Genomic DNA, 19978 nt, shown 5'->3' on the forward strand with positions numbered 1-19978 from the left:
TCAATGTTTTAGAAGATTTCTTTCTATAAGTCTATAATATATAACTAAACTATTGTTGTAGAGTAAAGTAAATAAGGCCTTTAAATGTTTAAGACGCTTCATTTAAAATTAAATTAAAATGCAGAGCCCCCCGGCCTGGTGGCCAGGACCCAGGCAATGTGAGTGCCACTGAAAATCAGCTTGTGTGCCGCCTTCGGCACACATGCCATAGGTTGCCTATCCCTGTACTAGACAATGCTACTTCACACCATAAATAGACACTTCTCAGTAGAGATGAAATCAGACATTGTCTTAGTCCAAAAATCTCAGCAGAGGTGGTTTGAATCTCTCAGAAGCAATGTAAAATCTCTGCAAGGAGATTTGCAAAGAAAAGTAAATGTCCTGGAGAAGCAAGGTTGCATCCTCCCAAATAATGATGCTTCTTATAGCTTTCCTGATACCGTAAAATAAATTCCCATGATTACCATCTAGATACTTCAGGCACATTAGAGATGACTAAGATAGGACAGATAAAACACTGACTAGGTATCAGGTCTAATATGGTTATTAAAGTACTAGAGTTTTTGGTAGACAGATGGAACTAATGCAGAGTAATTTAGCTGTGCAGATAGGAAAGAGCTTTTCATTTAGTGTCAAACAGATTGGATTGACCAGTTTGGACACTTTGAATTACCAAGATGCAGAATGACTTTCTGAAAGAGACACTGTCAAAGTTGCACTGCCAGCCCAACTTTTTACCTCCCCTTTACTTGTATTATCCTGATCTATTGAATTCACTTGCCCAGCACTAATCCTTGGCCTTGGTTTCTTCCTTTGCATGTAGCACTGCAACAATGTAATTTGCTGTCCTTGGCAATTCCACTGAAACAAGCCAAGTGGATGCATTTCTCCAAGATAACACAAGTTATGTTTTCCTCTCTGCTGCTCCTCTGCTCACAAGAACAAAACAGAATGGCAGAGTGAAGAAACCATGCTTAGGGGCATGCAGCACTAAGTGTATATGTATGACTGTTGTCACAAACCAACATACTGCTGTTGGATCTAATTTTAAGTCTACCGGTTTTGGCAGTGTTCTTTTGGCATAATGGAAGATAAGTTGTTCTGTTACCAAGGGGTGCTTTTAATTCATTCTAAGAGTAGAGAAATAAAACCAGCGATGGTGTTTTGACTACAAGACCTTGGCATGCTTTGATTACTGTAATCAGCAAGAGGAATTTCAAGATTTGTTACATTCCTGACTAGGCTGGAAGGAGTGTCTACCAATTAGAGCAAGAAGGTGTTTGTCAGGAGGACTCTGCCATTGCTTTGCAGTGTAAACTTCTAGTCACATCATTTATTTGTGCATCAGTTTACCCATCTCATTCTAGTGATCAATTGTTGTGTTTTTTACATTGTTGGATAAAAGAAGCTGTACACTGTATATTCAAAGTCTTATTATGCTGACTGATTTGTTTTGCTACAGTTTAATTTTTTTTTAATGTTTCCATTTAGGAGTAAAACCTTTTGCTTTTTCTTTTATTTAAGACTCGCTCCTTGCTTAGTGTATTTGAAGAAGATGCAGGAACCCTTACAGATTATACAAACCAGTTGCTTCAAGCAATGCAGCGGGTCTATGGGGCTCAGGTAATCTTTCATTTGTGTTGACTTTGTTTGGCAAGCAGTAGAGGCAACCTTATTAATCTGCTCCTAACAGATGCACTGATTTGCAAAGGTGCAGAACATCTGCAGCTCCCTTTGATCTGTGCAGAAGTTGTGTGGTTGCTCTGCTCCTTTGAAAATCAGTCTCAATGATATTGTCACTCATTCCTGTCTTAGTGTTCCTCCACTTATTCAGAAAACTGAAATAAAATAAAATAAGAGTCGTGGCACACACTTACTCTTCTGTATACTGCAAGGTCAACATTTTCAAACTTGGCTGACTAAAGTTAAATTTTCGCTTAGATGCCCATATCCCCTTTGAAAATTGGATTTAGGCATGTGTGTCATTCATATGCTTTTGAAAAATTTACTCTAAATCCCACTGAATTGTAGTGAAATTTAAGGCTTTTCTGCACAGGGAGCTATTCTGGAATATCTATTCCTGATTAATTCAGTGTATGGACAGTCTTAATCCAGAATAAGAGTGTTTTCTTCTGAATTATCTAATTCCACTGGATTCCTTGGATTAGTTTGATCCACTGAAATAAACTAATTTGGAATAGGTCACTCTTATTTCAGAATAAGAGTGTCCACACGTGGAATTAATCAGGAATCTTTAATCTAATTTAAATTAATATCCTACCTTAGTCCAGATTAATATTTGTATCCAGACAAACCTTTAGGCTCTTGAGTGCCTAAGGGACAGTTTTTTAAAGGTATTTAGGCACCTAAAGGTGCAGATAGACACTTAGTGGGATTTTCAAAAGTGCCTAGGTACCTAACTAATTTAGATGTTTTTTGAAAATCCCACTAGACATCTTTCTGCATCTTTAGGCAACTAAATACTTCTGAAAATGACACCCAAACTTCCAAATCACTTTGGCACCTTCAAATTTACCCCCTTGATCCTTATTTAGGTACCTTTATTAGGACCTTAAATATAGATTTAGATGCCTAATTTTACACAATCAAATTTAAAAATCCCTGCCCTAATATTCTGAACAGGAAACAGAATCCACATCTTGGGCCCAAACCTGCACCACTCCACTCTCACAAGAAGTCTCTTTGACCGTAATGGGACTATGTAGGTGAGTAAGGCTTGAGTGAGTAAGGGTTTGCAGAATCAGACATCTTATTCTATTTTTTTCCTTAAACTTAAGTGACTTTATATTCAAATTAATGCTCAGAATCTTTATAGGAGGAAAAAAAAAGGGTCCAGTGTTGCCAGCTCTCCCAAGTTGATTGCAAGTCATATTTGAGATATTTGATGTTTTACTTAAAGCCCCAGCTCCAACAGACAAATGACGAAAAGAAAATCTCATCTTTCATTAAAAAGTAAATTTCTAGCCCTTGTACTTGTGGAGAAAAGACAGAAATTGTGACCCAAGTGCACCTTGAAAGCTCAAATCTCACAATGCAAATAAAATACCCAGATCCACAAAGATATTCAGGCTCCTAAGTTTCATTGATTTCAGTGGAAATTAGAAGCCAAAATACCTTTATGTATTGGGGCCAAAGAAAACAAGATTTCTTACTTAGGTTTTAAAAATCAGTAGGGTTTTTTAAAATTTTGTTTTTGGTGGGTCTAACCCCTGATTTTTCAATAGTTGTGGTTGGCAAAACCTACTGCCCTTGTCTTTGACTTCCACAGCTCAGAGGTAAGTGACTTTAATAGCTGTGTAAACATTGATTTACAGTATTCGTGGGAAGCAGGTAAATATAACCCTTATTTTACAGATAAGAAAACTAAAGCAAAGGGAATTGACTTGCCTTAGGCAAGTCAGTAGAAAAGCTGACTTCGGAACTCAAGGCTGCCTACTTTTGTGCTGCTTCTTCTGTATCGTATTCCCTCTTAAAAAGGAACAGGACTGCTAGGACTTCCTGGTGGGCTATCAGTGAGGCCGGTCATGGTGTTTTCTAATAAAACAACTGCTAAAGTGTGTTTGGCTCCTCACACAGATAGCAATTAATATTATGAACCTGATTTATTTAGATTATTCACAACTGAGGAATTCGTAATAAAACGTGAGCATACAACAGATATCACTGACAGACTCCACTACATATTAGCAGTTCACACAGAGATTATTTTCAGGACATTCTTTTGGAACCAAAATAAATACTCTTACATGTCACTATTCCCCTCCCCATCGAGGCAAGCAAACATTCATTTTGCAACAAGAGGTGTATGGCTCAAAAGAGCTGCCTTAAAAGTCTAGTATGGTATTTTCAATGCTCAGTTGCGATTACAATTAATCGGACCTGGTTTTCAGATGTTCTGTGCAGCTCTGAAATTCTCAGCCATGCTACGTTACCTTTAATTAAAAAAAAGAATCAGGATCTATATAAACCATCACATATTCTTTAAGATTACATGCAAAGAATATAAGGACCTGAGTATAAAGATTTACAGCAAAACTGTGCAAAACAAGCTATTTTATTGGGGTTGTCTCTCTCACAGACAATATGATACTCTGAACATTAGTATTTTCTTGCTACTGATCCAGGGTTCATTTCAAACTGCATTTCTGGGCCCTGAGTACTCAAACCCAATCTGATGCCATAGGATATTTATTCCCCAGGACAGCACACTGTCCACTAAGAGGTCATTAGCAATGCTGCTCACATTAGATTCAAGAAGCAACTGAAAGCAGCTAGCAGTAGGACATTATCATTGACAGTACTTCCAACATTAGCCACTAGGACCTGACTTTCACAAGTGACTGATTTTGCATTCCCGACTTTAAATGACTTAAAGCAGTGGTTCTCAGCCAGGGGTATGTGATCTTTCAGGGGGTACATCAGCTCACCTAGATATTTGCCTAGCTTTACAACAGGCTACATGAAAAGCCACAGTGAAGTCAGTACAAACTAAAATTTCATACAGACAAAATGAGAAAGTGAGCAATTTTTCAGTAATAGTGGCTGTGACACTTTTTTGTATTTTTATGTCTGATTTGTAAACAAGTAGTTTTTAAATGAGGTGACACTTGAGGGTATGCAAGACAAATATGACTCCCGAAAGGGGTACAGTAGTCTGGAAAGGCAGAGAACCACTGCCTTAAGAGAGCCTGATTTGCAAAAAAGATTAAGCACCTGCCCCCTGAAAATGAGATTTCTCAAGTCAGGCACTCAAAATCAATAGTCACTGGGAAAAATGTAGAGCCCAAAGCAGCCAATGCAAGAAGTGCTTTGGAGGAGAATGGCCAAGGAGGAAGGGGGAAATAGATCTGGCAAGGAGTAGGAGACTCAGTAATATAGCAAAGCATGGGTAGAGTGTAGTGAGAAGAAGAGAGGTTATGGGGAAGCAAGAAATAGAGAAGACAGAAAACTGAGACTGAAGAGAAAAGCAAAGGAATGTATCTCACCAGAGACAGCAAGTTTCATGAGTCACAGTCAGTGGTGGATGGAGCCTCCCAGTTCAATGAGTGTACTCAGCTGTTCTGTCTGTTCTTCCTCGCCGAACCAAAGGGGCACCAACCACATAGAGTATCCTGGTACCACAACCGAAATCCTGACCCGATGTGGAGCGGATGCTTGGGAAGGGGCGGGTGCCACAGCAACGGCTCCTGCCCCAGGGAGCTGGACCTGGCTCCCTTAGAAGAGGTGTAGGGGCGGAGGATGCTGCTGCAAGTGGTCACTAACCCCAGGTCACAATGCCAAGAGCGAGGAACCAGGCCAGCCCTGGAGGACAAAAGCCACCACTGGGGTTTCTGTGCGTGCAACTGAGCCCGTAAGTCTCTGCTAAAGCCTCCCTGACCGCAGGCAAGAATCACTGTCTCTGGAAAAGCCAAATGAGACATCAGGAAGTAGTAGGAGGCCCCAGAGCTTGAGTTCATATATGCCCACATTGCCTTCTCCAAACCATCTTACTCCTTACTGCCCCTTTGTGTCCCCTGAGTCACACCTCCCATGCTACCTCCTCTGTTTGGGACTGCCTCTCGGTTCTCATATATCCATGCTCCTGTCTGCTCTCCACTTGTCATACTTAAAACCCGGTTCTTTTGTGAGCCGGCCAACACTGACCTTGTTGGAGTGTTGATCTCACCCCACCTTTACTGTACTGCTTCCTGCGGGTAGCAATCAGCACCAAATGCAAGCTGTTATCCATCCAGAAATATGTTTGTAGTTGCCCAGAAATACTGCTGTATGTGCAAAGCATTCATTTAATTGGCTGCTAGCTTATAAACTGCCAGTCACAGTTTTATTTAAAGATTTATCAGATGGCTTGAAAGTCATGTAAGGAGAAACTAGAAGTATTTCCCCAGTATGGATGGCTTTTTTCTTTTTTTTTCTTTTCTTTTTTTTTTTAAGATAATAATTTTATCATAACTAGAAGGGTGCGCAATTTGTGGGTTTTGTTGTTGTTTTAATTTTTTTAAGCTACAGGATCCTGTTAGGCAGTAGTGGGGCCTCTTGTATCAACCAACTTAATCATGTTTGTTAATGCCTATTTTTGGCATGTCTATTTTTGGTGCCTCTTGTATCAACCAACTTAATCATGTTTGTTAATGCCATTTCTAGTTGCAAGCACTAGAAACTGTTTAATGTCTTGTTAGGTGTTCAGTAAACATGCACTAGCACATGGATACAAATACAGAGAAGCACCTGATTTTGGTCATATAAGATGAATAAATAACATCTCTGAGTTCAGATTATACTTCCTGCTTTATTTATATGCTCCTGACTGTGCATTGTAGCCAGAAGCAATTTAGCTTTGTGATTTTCTGATTGAAGAAAACTTCCCAATAGAGTCTATCCCAGCTGCCCATTTAAGAGTTGCCAATATTGCCAACCCCAAATGTTCAAAAATCATGAGACAGGCTCACCAAAAATAATGAGATTGGCTTTAAAATCATGAGATTATGTAAAAATAATAGATGTGGTGTTCTTTTTATTTGCCTTCTGCTTTTTGAGCCTTCAGGATGCACTGGGATCACATTTTGAAATTTTCTCCACAGCCACGAGGGCTGCAAACGTACTTTTTCTTTAAGAATGAAGGCTGAAATGATCACACATCCACTTGACTCCAGGAACTGGGGCTTTAAGGAAAACAGTATTTATCATGAGACTCATGACAGAATCATGCCAGTTGGGAACACTGCTGCTTCATTTCTATTGAGGGTTGAACTCACAGAAGTGACTGTGCCATTAGCAGTAGTGATAGGTCAGACAGAATGAATTGCAGGAAAGAGATATTTCTTAAGTGAAGTTAGTGTTTACGTGATAAGGCTGTAGAGTTAAAACCAAGCAGCCTGGGCCCCAGCATGCATTTCCAATCACCAAGTGCTGTGCCACGCTGAATTAAGTCCCTCCTGAAATCTGAACGTAATGCTCCAATTCCACTCATCATGCCAGTAATGGCCCAATGGGGACCTTCATATGCCAAGAATAAAGAAAAGAAGGCACCACAAAATAAACATGATTTTTTTTAAAATAACTAATTCCATTTCATTCCACAGTTAACTAAAGTGTATCTACCAGGCACCTGAAGGGGAATCCTGGAAACAAGTTATAGTGCAATAAGGTGCTGAACATTGTCAGTACTGTGACATTTTCTTTCGCAGTTCCAATAAATATATTTGTATACTAAGAGTGTTTGTAGCTGCTGGGGAGCAAGGCAGGAGAGAACTAGAAGTAAACTAACGCTGCCTTTAGCAGTGCAGAAAGAAAATATTTTTGTGCAAAGAGACAGTGGAGAAAATGTCCTGAGGATTAGGTAGGTGCTATCAAGTAAAGTGACAGCACTGAGCATGAGTTATGTAATTTGGAGCTGCCTACTATTATTTTAGTTTGTTCTTCAAACTAGTTTCATTCCACCATCTCCCATATTTAATTCATGAATCCTTATTTTTACACCCTCTAAATGATGCCTCTTTTTGGCTCTAAGACCACTCCTGGGGCTCAGAAAGCCTGATTTAAAGCCCTTTGGAGTCCATGGGAGTCTTTTCATTGATTTCATAAGGTTTTGGATCCATGAATGAGTTTCCAGCTCTCTGGGAACATAGATTTTGTTACTTATTATTTTTGCAGTATTGCAATCTGAAACATCCAAATATTGTGAGTCAGGCTCTACAAAATCATGAGTGGTTTAAAATCATGGGTATTTATTATTAATAATAATAGTATTATAATAATAGTAAATGTGTTCCTTTTATTTGCCTTCTAGTTTTTAAGCTTTGTGACTGCACTCTGGTCATCTTTTCAAGCTTTTCTCTGCAATCATAAGGGCGTTTGTTTTCAGTGAAAGTTGAGATTCTTGCGTAACCTCATGTGACTTTAAGTCTGATATCATATAACACGAGACTTGCAATAAAATCAGTGGAGTTGGCAACATTGATTTTGTAAAGCACCCTGCACATTTATGATGCTGTATTGATCACAAGTGTGCATTATTTATATGAGGAGCACTTGCTGTGATGTATTCTCCACATGTAAATAAGAAGACAGTTAAGGGTAAACAGGATTTAAGGGGAGGGATAGCTCAGTTGTTTGAGCACTGGCCTGCTAAACCCAGGGTTGTGAGTTCAATCCTTGTAGGGGGCCATTTAGGGATCTGGGGCAAAAATCTGCCTGGGGATTGTTCCTGCTTTGAGTAGGGGGTTGGACTAGATGACTTCCTGAGGTCCCTTCTAACCCAGATATTCTATGATAGGAGGATGAATATTGTATTTACAATGCCGTGGATTCCATTTCATTGTTGCTGGTCAGCTTTGGAATTGGCACCAGGCCTAGGAGCAAGTTTATGCCCATGGTCTGCAGAGCAGAATTTGTAGATCTGAGTGTTACAGAGAGGAGAACACATCATAACCGTTTAGCTGATAGCTGGTTTGCAGGAAAACTGTAAAGATTTTTTTCTCTCCAGAACTAAAATCCTGCTGTAGCTGCTGGCACTGTTTTACAGCAGAGCCATGACTTGTATCTTTTCTCTTCCTATCCGATGATCCTTCATCAAGCCATTCATTACTTGTGAGGACTGAACACGCCATTGTGAATCAGCTTAAACAGGGAATGCTATAAAATAGCCTGATCCTGTGAGCTACTGATCACTCTGAACACTAGGGGATCTCAGCATCTCGCAGCATTGGGATCTTAATTTCTAAAGCATTCTCTCTGCAAAATTAAATCATTACAATAGTAGCATTATCCCGATTGCCAGACAGCTGAGTGCTTCAGAAGGAGGAGATATGTGCATATAGACAGAGCTGGGCAACACATTCATCTCAAGCTTCAGCTCCATTTGAACTGAGTCTGGGTTTAAAGTTGGATACTTCCCATGATCTCAGAAGACGGAAAATCCATAAATCCTTTGTGGACATCCTCCCCTAGCCACCCACCCCTCCTCTTCCTATCTGTGAGCAATTAGGTATCCCAAAAGCATACCAATTAAAACTTTATTGCACACCATTGTGTATACAGCATGTGTGTGTTTATATTTCTCCTCTGTATCTGCCATTGCTATGCAAACTAGTTTTGTATTACTCCACTCTCGTTTACATACAAAGTTTTGAAAATGCCGTCTTCAGCACAGAGAAGTAGATATGCTGAAAGATTCATCATACTGGGGTTGGACAAGATGGCTCAATGCCTTTAAAGTTAAGTGTATAGCTCAGTTGAATCCTTTTACAGGTACTCTTATCTGGAATCTTGTAGACAATTATATGTTACTATCCACTATTAAATAATAAGCGTTAATTCCAATTTTAATTAAATCTGACTCACATTTTTACCACAGAACTTATTTAGAAAGAAAATATGTTGACAAATGACGGAATATCTCACAAATAAATTGTATGTAAGTGCAGCTGAGTTTTCATTATGAACTGGAGGGAGGAAGAGCCTATTTGTGCATCAGGTAACTAGCTGTGTGCATGACAGATGATGATAAAAGGTAGAGTCACACCAGAAGCCCAGATATAAACACTTTGACACTTTGGGGAAGTTCAGATCCAAAAATTAATAAATGAGAATTTTGCCATTGACTTGAATGAAAGCGGGATCAGACCCAGAGTTGACTAAAGTGTTGAAATAGTGCATTTCAAGTGCAGGCCCTTTTTCACTTAAGTATGGTAAAGAGAGGATTTAGATGCATTACGTTGTCTTCTTTATCCCATCCATGTAATCTGATGCCGGTAGATCTTTGAAAAGGTTTTCCGTTACAGCTCTGAGCACTCGGAAGCTAGGCTCAAAACTAAATGAAATAATTCATCCAGGGTCATCACTCCTTAATTAGAATGGATTTCTGTCTAGTCCTCTCTTCCTCCCAATAAACATTTGTATATGATTTCCCTGGGGATTTTTTTCCCTCTATAAAATCAGCTAACGAAAATACATGTGTTTTGTGTGTATAGCACTAACGAAAATGAATTTTGCCCTCACTTAGATTTATCAGGCTGCTCAGGCTTTCAATATGTTTTCTAGTTGGTAATCTGTCCTTAGTGACTTTCCCACTACAGAAGCGTTTGTTTAACTCTGAAATTTCAAAAGGAGCTGTGGGGTATTGTGACAGAGAGTAATTTGAACAGTTGGAAAAAATTTTATTATAGTCTTTATTTTGCCTTGCTCCACTATTTTCCGAAAGATTTTCTAATGTTGTGCTTAATTATTTAATGGGAAAAGTATATTTACATACAAATAATGTTTGTTCTTCAATTTGATCAACACGTTATTTTCAGCCAGTTCAGGATAATAGTATGTTGCTGTATATGGAATTGAACTAACTGCTAGAATGGGTTCCAAGGGCTTCATGGATCTGTAAATACAAGCAATGCAAACAACAACTTTTAAACCCTTCAGCTGATTAATGGTGGCAAGAGAGGAAGGGGGCACAAGACAGTGCCAGAGAGAAGCCTGACTGAGAACAAATTGGAGGAGGGTTATGCTGGAGTTGCCCCCCAAAAAGTGTTTTTAACTAAGCAGTGTTATCACAGGCTGAGCAGAGCGTCTTGTCCCTGGGTAATATGGCAGTATTTATACCTGTCTGATTAACTTGATTTGTGTGTAAATGTTTTGTTCCTTTGTTTGGAAATGACACAATTAAAATTTTATACCTAGAAGAGGGTCACAATTTGGCAGGTAGGGAGGTGTGTGTATGAGAAACTAAGCATTAACAGCCCCAAATGGATTCACATGTACGCGGTAGTAGTGTTCACTGTATTCTGACAGGATGACACTCACCTTGGTGCACACAGCCAGCCCTAAGGCCTATGCACCACTGAAAGCACCATCTGTTGGCTTCAGTGGTATTTCACTGTATGGAAGCCTTGTGCTTGCTGTCTATCAGGGTAACTTTCAGCCCTCTCCACCTGTTCTCGCTATTCCTGCCGAAAGTGTAAATACTCTCTATGGGGTCTACATATGGCAGCCATTGCCTGGTCATGTAATAGACACCATTTAACACAGGTACCAGGCCCCGAGCCCTTGGTTATGCCCTAGAACAGCTCTCTGAACTCACTGCTTCAATCGCTTAGGGCCTTGAAAAACAATCTTCATGATGTTCTAAGGGGGCCAGAACTAGGAGAGCCAACGTCTGCCTTGTGCTTGCATTGCAACCATTCATGTAGATACCCTGCTAGACAGACTATGGCCTTTGTTTTTTTCATGGCTGAACATGACTTTACCACTCCTCATCGCCTGCAGACAGTGACTCTGCTGAGGAATTAAGATGTATATCAGGGTGTTAAGATGCTGCAGAGGCCCATGCAAAGACTGTTTCTGGAGTCTTTCACCCAGATTCTGTCCTATACCAAGATGAGCTTGCACAGAAGGGCAGAGGAAGGCATCAGGGAGCAGGTTCTGCCTCCCTGATTCTAATGGTGCGTCTGCTCTAGCTCTGGCCTATTGAAGTAAATTAGAGCAGCTTAGAGGCTGCTCTGACTTACACAAACAAGCTATGGTTTTCTTTTTTCTTTTTCTTTTTTTAAATCTGAACTCTAAAATAGAAATAATTCAGAGGACTAATAATTGGAGAAAGGAGGGGCCTAGCCAGGGCAAATATATAGGACTTAATTCCTCAGTTTTTTTACACCAGTTTTATGGCAGTGAAACAAACCAGACGTATCTGGCTAGTGACAAAGCTTCTGCTATTGGAATCTTTAGTCTCCCTCTTACATATCCCAAGCCAAATCCTGCTCTCATTTACACAGATATAAATATAGGTTATCTCTACTGCTTTAGCTGAGAGTAGAACTTGCTTCCTTTCCTATGCCTGCCTGCCTTCCCCCACTCGCTGGGTTTCTGATACACAAAGGAAGACACTGAGGGCAAATAGCAGAGGTGTGAGGGTGTTTCAAGCCCAGCATCTTCACATTTACCTGTTGGTGCTGTCACAATACTAATAGCAACATGGGGTTGCGGGAGCTTTCCATTGTTTTCTTAGTACTATTTGTTGAAATCTTCTATGTGAGAACAGCCCCAGTACTTCACCAGGCTGTGGGAGGGAGTTTGGGTGTGGGATGCAGGCTGTGGGAGGGAGTTTGGGTGCAAACTCTGAGAGGGAGTTTGAGTGGGGGGGTCTCAGGGCTGGGGCAGGGGGTTGGGGTGTGGGAGGAGGTTTGGGGTGCAGGCTCTGTGTGGGAGTTTGGGTGTGAGAGGGGGCTCAGGGCTGGGGCAGGGGGTTGGGGTGGCAGGGGGTTGGTCTGTGCTTACCTCAGGTGGCTTCCAAAAGCAACCAGCGCACCCCTCTAGCAGCGACCCTTAGGCGAGGGGCCAAGGGGTCTCACCGTGCCGCTGCCCATAGACACCGCCTCCACAGCTCCCATTGGCCGCAGTTCCCAGCCAATGGGAGCTGTGGGGTCAGCGCTTGGGGAGGGGAGAGCACGTGGAGACCCCTCTCCAGAGGCCACAGGGACGTGCTGGAGTGGCATGGAGCGAAGGTGGGCAGGAAGCCTGCCTTAGCCCTGCTGCACTGCGGCTGGGGGGCCCTTGGGCTCTTTTAAATCACCCCCCCACCCCGTTGACGGGGCTGCCACCTAAAGACATACAAAATCTCTGTGAGTAAGAAGTCCTTGAGACTGTGGGGTTCAGTTTCTGCCTGTCTTCACTCTGCAAAATGAGCACTGCAGACCAGAAATTGCTAGCAGCACCAAAATAATGGTGGTGCTTTAAATTGGCCTTAGGGTTCAGTGGCTAAACCAGTTCCCCTCTCTGGCTTAGATTGATTGATTTCATCTGTTCTGGGGCTACTTCCCACCTCTTCTTGTTATTCCTCCCTGTTCTTTCCACTAGCTCTTCCGCTGGATTGCAGATTTCAGGTGGGAAGTTATAACTTGTGACTTCTTTAAAAGCTGCTGTTTTAATGCATTCTGTGGGAGGATCAGGCATAGTCTGTGACCTTTTCAATGTACCTTGTCGCAAAGTTACTCCCAGACTAGCCATGTGTCAGCAAACCACCTATTCTTTTTATTCTTGAATTTGGGCTCAGTCCTGCAATCCATCCATTATGAATATACTTAAATAGATGCATGTTAATAGTTCCACTGGCTCATTTGGGGTTGCTCTAAGCATTGCTCCACACACACCTTTGTACGGGTACCACAGTTTGAATAATTATACCAGTACAACCCCTTAGTGTGGATGCAGTGATACCTATGTAACTGGTATAACCTGTATATTGGCACAGCTTATTCCAGTGAATTTAGGCAAATAAGCTATACTAGTATAAGGCACCTTTTAAACTAGTATAACTGCATCCATGTACCAATGTAATTATTTCAGTAAAAAAAATCATACTTCTAACCAAACAGTTAAATTCATACTAAAATTGAATGTAGACCAAGCCTCATTCACACCAACTGGCCCTGGGTTGTATGAACTGGTGTAGCGCAGGGGTCGGCAACCTTTCGGGAGTGGCGTGCCGAGTCTTCATTTATTCATTCTAATCTATGGTTTCACGTGCCAGTAACACATTTTAACATTTTTAGAAGGTCTCTTTCTACAAGTCTATAATATATAACTAAACTATTGTTGTATGTAACATAAATAAGGTTTTTAAAATGTTTAAGAAGCTTCATTTAAAATTCAATTAAAATGCAGAGCCCCCGGACCAGTGGCTAGGACCCGGGCAGTGTGAGTGCCACTGAAAAGCAGCTCGCATGCCGCCTTCGGAATGTGTGCCATAGATTGCCTACCGCTGATGTAGTGCTTTGAGACTTCTCATGCACACAGAATTAAGCATGTGCTTGAGTAATTGCAGAATCAGAGCCATACGGCACATCTACACTGCAATAAAAGACCCACAGCATGGCCATGGCTGGCCCAGGTCAGCTGACTTGGGCTTGCGGGGCTCTTGCTGCAGGGTTATAAAATTGCAGTGTAGATGTTTGGGCTCAGGCTGGAGCCTGGGCTCTGAGACACCACAGGTGATAGGATCTCAGAGCCTGGGCTTCACCCGAGCCCAGACATCTATGCTGCTATTTGTAGCCCCACAGTCCCAGGCCCATGAGCCTGAGACAGCTGACCTGAACTCTAAGACTTGGTGCCGTGGTTTGTTTGTTTTTTTTATCACAGTGTAGACAGACCCATAGACTGTGAGATCTTTGAGGCAGGGAACGTCACTTGCAGTGTGTGTATATCCCCCAGGGTCCTGGTTCGGGTCCTGTTTGTGGCCTATAAGCACTACCACTATCCAAATAATAAAGTAGTAACAACAGTAATCCTAAATATTTTTGGTTACCTCTACTAAACTCTCCTTTTTGTTTTTGTTTTGTAGAATGAAATGTGTCTAGCCACACAACAGCTTTCCAAGCAGCTTCTTGCATATGAAAAACAGGTACATCTAAAATTCTGTGTTTGCAAGGGTAACAGTCTCAACATTCAGCTGATTAGATGGTGCATATGAAAAATCTATTCAAAGGGTAGGATTTTCAAAACAGCTCATCGTTGGCCTAACTCAGGTCCCATTAACACCATTGGGGAAAATTGCCTGTTGACTTCAGTGGGAGCAGCGCTGAGTATTTTTGAAAATGCCATCCAAAATGTTTACGTTAGTAAAGTAATGAAGATGCAATGCAGCCTATTCTTGGTACAACCATTCCTTTTAAATAAATCAGATAAACTTCATTCCTTTAGACAAGGAAATTTAAAATATAAAGTGCATATATGAAAGTAGTATATGATTTATACATGTATGAACACTTCTACCCTGATATAACCCAACCCAATACAACACGAATTCGGATATAACGTGGTAAAGCAGCGCTTGGGGGAGGGGGAGCTGCGTGCTCTGGCAGATCAAAGCAAGTTCAATATAACGCGGTTTCACCTATAATGCGGTAAGATTTTTTTGGCTCCTGAGGACAGCGTTATATCGAGGTAGAGGTGTAGTACGACATATTGTCTGTATCATGACCTTGTTGACTTACAGTATCAATATATATTTTTATTTTCAGAATTTTGCCCTGGGTAAAGGAGATGAAGAAGTGATATCCACCCTTCATTACTTTTCAAAAGTAGTGGATGAGGTAATTTAAATGGCCTATAGCAGTATCATCATGTTCTCTGTGTTTTTATCCATTTGCCTCTGACTACTACTAAAAGCTAAATTCTGCCTGGCCTTTGTGCAACCATGTAATGGAGGGGAAGGAGTAATAAATCTCACTCCCTTTATATAACCCTTATGTTGGAATTATTAATATTTGAAAATATTAATAAGGGAAACCACCAAACACTAATTTAACCATAAATTCCTTTATTAAATCCAAAGGCCAAATGGTACTGATACAATTGCTCTAAGCATGCCTTAAAAGCCTAAATAATACACAATTTACTATAGTCAAACAGTAACAGAACATTTATAAGCATTTGATCAAGATACTTACAAACAGGCTAATCCCAGCAGTGCTCAGATCCTTATTGGCTGGTTCCAGCATGGTCAGGAATTAGCAATGAACCCTTGAAGAGTTCACTTTTTATACCCTTTAACAAACAACCATGGGGAGTGCCCCTTTTGGCCACAGTAATTACATTTCAGGTCCCTCAAGTCCCATGCGGGGGGTCGGCCCACCCCGGCATTCCCGGCCACCCCTGAGTTGGGCTTCCTGGAGTCCCACCTTTGAGAGGTCTCTGGGTGACTCCCCTTCTGACCCCCGATGTGGGCCTTCCTCTGGCCCCTGATCTGCTGTCCACAAACTCATCTGCCAGTGCCCTTGCACTGCGCAGATCCTTGGGCTTCCGGTCCACTAGCCACATTTTAAGGTCTGGAGGGCAGATGTCATACAGCTGCTCCAACCCCACCAAGTTATACACGTCCTCTGTAACAACAAACTCGCTCTCCCCTCACCTCGTTAAACCAGTAACACCCAGGTACATTGAGTCCCACCCCCTGTGCATGCAAACCCTGTCATTGCCAGTTGCGGGCTGCAGCTGAAAACCAAACTAAGACAGTTCACCCTTATTTCCAGTCTTAATCCAGATAAGATTTACAACCTCCTTTTTTCCCTAGGCCGTTCCTTCTTATTTCCTTCCCTACTTCCTGCTGACCAACAGCTTTTTCGTTGCACCTGGGGTCACATAGGACATAACACTGGTAGGTGGGGTGGGAACGTCCATGTTGGCTCCTTTTAAGAGAGATTCTTTTTCTCTTATTGCCTGTAGTCATCCCTATCAGTTAGAGGCCTTCCTTTTAGAAACTTCCCCTTATTTTATTAGTTATTCTTTGAACCAGACATCCTCCCTACTTCATTCCATTTGGCCTTATAACTCATTATTTTTAAGGCCTTCCTTCTACGTGCCATTGAGGTCCGTTTTTACAACACCTATGTGTTTCCTTAACTAATAAGCTAACTTTCCTTCTTTAACTCGATACTTATCCTACACCAGGTAAGGATTGGGCAGAGTTGCAACCCCAGTGCTCAGGGGAGTATAAAGCTGCTACTGGGATGCTCCCAAGTGGAAGCATACTCATCCAAGTGGGAGAACAATGCCCCAGCTCTGCACCCCACTTCCATATATGTGAGGGGGAGTAGATTGCATCCCTTAAAAGGTGTGCCAATTTGTATTGCTAGGGGAGTGCTGGGAATATTGGCTCAGATCCACAAAGGTATTTAGACTCATAACTTCTGTTGAAAGTCCTGGCGTGAATCTGGGCCATTCAACCTCTTTGAGCCTCTCTTCCCCCCCCACAAACCCTGCATCATGCTCAATGCAAGGCTGTGCCAAGCAGGCAGGGGAATTAAGGGAGATTCCCAAAATAGATGAAGTATCAACCGGATTGGGCTAGCTTATGATCTTCTGATAGAAAAGGCCTTTATATTATTAAGCATTAAATTCTGCAATCGGTGCCCAGATTTTCCAGGGAAAGGAGCAGCACAAGCAACAGTTAACGAAGTTTCAAATAGTCATCACAAGATGACAGAATTTTATGCTGTAGGATTGAGCAAGAGTTTGATGGCAAGAGGATTGGTTTAAATCAGGCTGCAGAGTTGAGTACACAGTGCTTTTGTTCTCGCCAGGCAGTGCATGTCACTTCTAAGGAATGGGAGTATTTCTACATATGGCCTCAGTGGGCATGAAATAGTGTTTCCCAGCTGGTCTGAGTATCTAGGTACTTGTATGACCTTACTGTCGGAGTGTTTTTTTTGGTCTTACCTCATCCCTTCTGGGTTCCATGGGGTCTGTGCTTGTATAATCAGAAATACACTGCTACCCATTTGCTTACTTTAAACTTCTGTTTACCGTTAAAGTAAAAAGGCAAAGGGTTGTACTGCGGCCTAATTTAGACAGAATAACAAAACTTGGTAAATAAGCTAAAATATTAGCTTGAGGTAACTCCACTGACTTAATCAAAGTTACCCCAAAGATTAGTTTAGCCCTTACATGCTTCATGCCATGCCATTTCTTTCTGCTGATCTTTAAAAGGACCGATGGTTAATGTCACACAACAGGGCTGTCTCAGAACGCACACAAAGCATTGCCCCCTCTTACTGCAGTAGAAACAGGTCAAAAATCAATGTTTTCTCCCTTCCAAGGTACAAACAAAGCCCTCCTCTGTGCTGGCTGTGAGCACAGAATGCATTTTGTTGAATCTAGGCTTTTCCTCTTAAGTTGCCCACTCCTTCCTTTCCTCAGCCTCCCGCTAGCCATGTCAGCTGTGCCCCTGGAGTTTACTGAATCCCAGTTATGGCTACTCTACAGCCACTTAACCCCTCCAATCTGGTTCCCTGCCTCTGCAGACTTGACAGAAAGAACAAGTTTGCAGAACTTGGCCTTACCGTGCAGCCACGTCTAGGGATCCAGACAAGTAGCATCCTGGGTCTCAGTGCTCCCTGACAGTATATAGAATATCACGTCTTTGGTCTCATCTATGGAACCTTTTGCCAAGCCCCAGCATGATCATGGGTATCCTAGCTGAGCACAGTCTGACCCTTTCTTCCTGCTGCTATCGACATGGAAAAAGGGACCTCCCCATCCATATATAACAACATGCCACAAAACATGTCTTTATGTGCTGGATCGCATTCTGGCCTGGATTTTAAAGAGACACCTACAGAAATTGGGGCAGGGAGGGATAGACTTGCCATGAAAGTAAAGCATTTATGAATAGGGTCCTTTATTTGTAATGGTTCCTATTGTGAATACATTTCAGTTTACAGGAATGAAAGGAAAGAGAAGCTCTAGCAGTGGGAAATGGTCCTGACTCGGTTGTATAGAAGCATTAACAAAGAACATGGCTAATAGAGGCTAATTACTAATGAAATCTTTTCAAAGGCTCAAGTGTGAAGAAACGGAAATGCTCTTTGAATCCAAAGATCAGGCAAGGATTAAATTAAGCATGTAGGCTGAATTCCTCATCAACTATGCACATCTTGAGTAAACGAGCTTTGGGGACTGGAATGCATAGTATCCTCTCACCCAGCCCACTGAACTCAGGTGCAGAAGCTGTGGCCACTGCTATGGTGTGTGGGTTGTGGTAGCAGCTGTAACTCACTGTGACACTCCTCCCTACCTATGTGGCTTTTCTCTGGATCACTGCTCAGGGACTTGCACTGGTTGAATGGCTCTACTTATCTCCTCCGTAGTCCACCCCTACACCCCATTCCATGTATTAAAGAAGATGACGATGAATTTTTAATTTGCACTGGAGTAGCAGCCTAGCGGTTTCAGTCACACATCATGGCCCCACTGTGCTAGGCATTGTACAAACATAGAATTAAAAAGACAGTCCCTGCTTCTAAGAGCTGATAGACTAAGAGTTTGTCCACAGGGGAAAGTTTTTCCAGTAAAGGTTAAACATAGCTACTGAATGAATCAAAAAAAGAACTTTTATGTGTGGGTGCAAGTCAGTTTGTGCTGAGAAAACGAAAGGTACACTGAAAAATCTTTGCTGTGTAGACAAACCCTTAAGTATAAGATGAGACAACAGATAAGTACAACAGACAGATGGGAAACACAAGGTAACAGTGAGATGGTTATGACCAACACACCTGCTACCCAATCATTGTTGCATTTCATTGGGAGTCACTCCAAATGGGGAGAGTTGGGGAAAGACACATTGTATAGAATCAATGTTCATTTAAGCAGTGATTAAATCACTCTCTCTCTGATCTTGCAGTCCATTCTCAGGCAAAACTCCCATTGCCTTCAATAGAGAGAGTTGCATGAATCAAGAGCGTAGGATCCATTGATCTTAATACGAGCTCAACAGTTATTAAAATCAGGAGGTGCCTAAATGTGGCTTTTAGAAGTCTAATTTGATGCTGCTGCTGCTTTTTAAAAAAATATTGGCCTTAAGCCATTTCCCTCCCCCACACCAAAAAAGGGGAAAAATCAATCCAAATAAATAAGAAAATATTGATAAAATATAAAGTATATTAAAATTAAAACATTAAAAATATAAAGAACAACACTTGTTTACAATTTAATTGGGAACTGAGACTAAATTGAGTTAATGTTCAAGGACTTTTTTCTTTTTGTTTGTGCAAAGTGGATGTACTGTGCCAGGTGCAGCCCAAGTGAGAAACCAATATTTAGACAGTAAATAGTGTGGCAGTAACCTTTTTGCTTCAAAGCCTCTTCTTGAGCAAGCTTAATTTATGAGGTCCTGGGGAACTGTTGGACATTTCCACTGTCACTTTTGTTGAAGCTGTTAAAACTGTTGATGACTACAGATCTGATCCAGTTCCTAGTACAGTCAGTGGCAGCTGATTTTGCATTATATTCAGTAGTGCTATGCATTCAGTTTCCAGAGAAAAATGCTTAAAACCAAATACTGTTTGGGTTGACTCAGTATTTGTTTTTGGTGGGTTTTTAATATTCCAGGTAGCAAGGTATAAGGTCAAAATTTTATTAATAATAATAAATTAATGACACCTGGTCTTTCCCTCCATCTGGGATCAGAAATATC

At 41.5% G+C, this 19978-nt stretch overlaps 1 protein-coding gene across 4 annotated transcripts in view; it reads left to right on the top strand.

Moving 5' to 3' along the window:
- The window catches only part of APPL2 (adaptor protein, phosphotyrosine interacting with PH domain and leucine zipper 2), a 224854-nt gene that overhangs the window by 171426 nt on the left and 33450 nt on the right, over positions 1-19978 (top strand). For 2 of the 4 annotated variants that reach the window (XM_075068758.1, XM_032787258.2), the window contains 3 exons: positions 1525-1623; positions 14348-14407; positions 15027-15098. In XM_075068758.1, the coding sequence (XP_074924859.1) occupies positions 1525-1623; positions 14348-14407; positions 15027-15098 (231 nt within the window). Of the gene's footprint in view, positions 1-1524; positions 1624-2643; positions 2727-14347; positions 14408-15026; positions 15099-19978 lie in introns of all 4 variants that reach the window. The other 2 variants (XM_075068756.1, XM_032787259.2) reach the window with 2 other exon arrangements.

The sequence above is a fragment of the Chelonoidis abingdonii genome, chromosome 1 (assembly GCF_003597395.2).
Source record: "Chelonoidis abingdonii isolate Lonesome George chromosome 1, CheloAbing_2.0, whole genome shotgun sequence".
In the NCBI taxonomy this organism is placed as follows: Eukaryota; Metazoa; Chordata; order Testudines; family Testudinidae; genus Chelonoidis; species Chelonoidis abingdonii.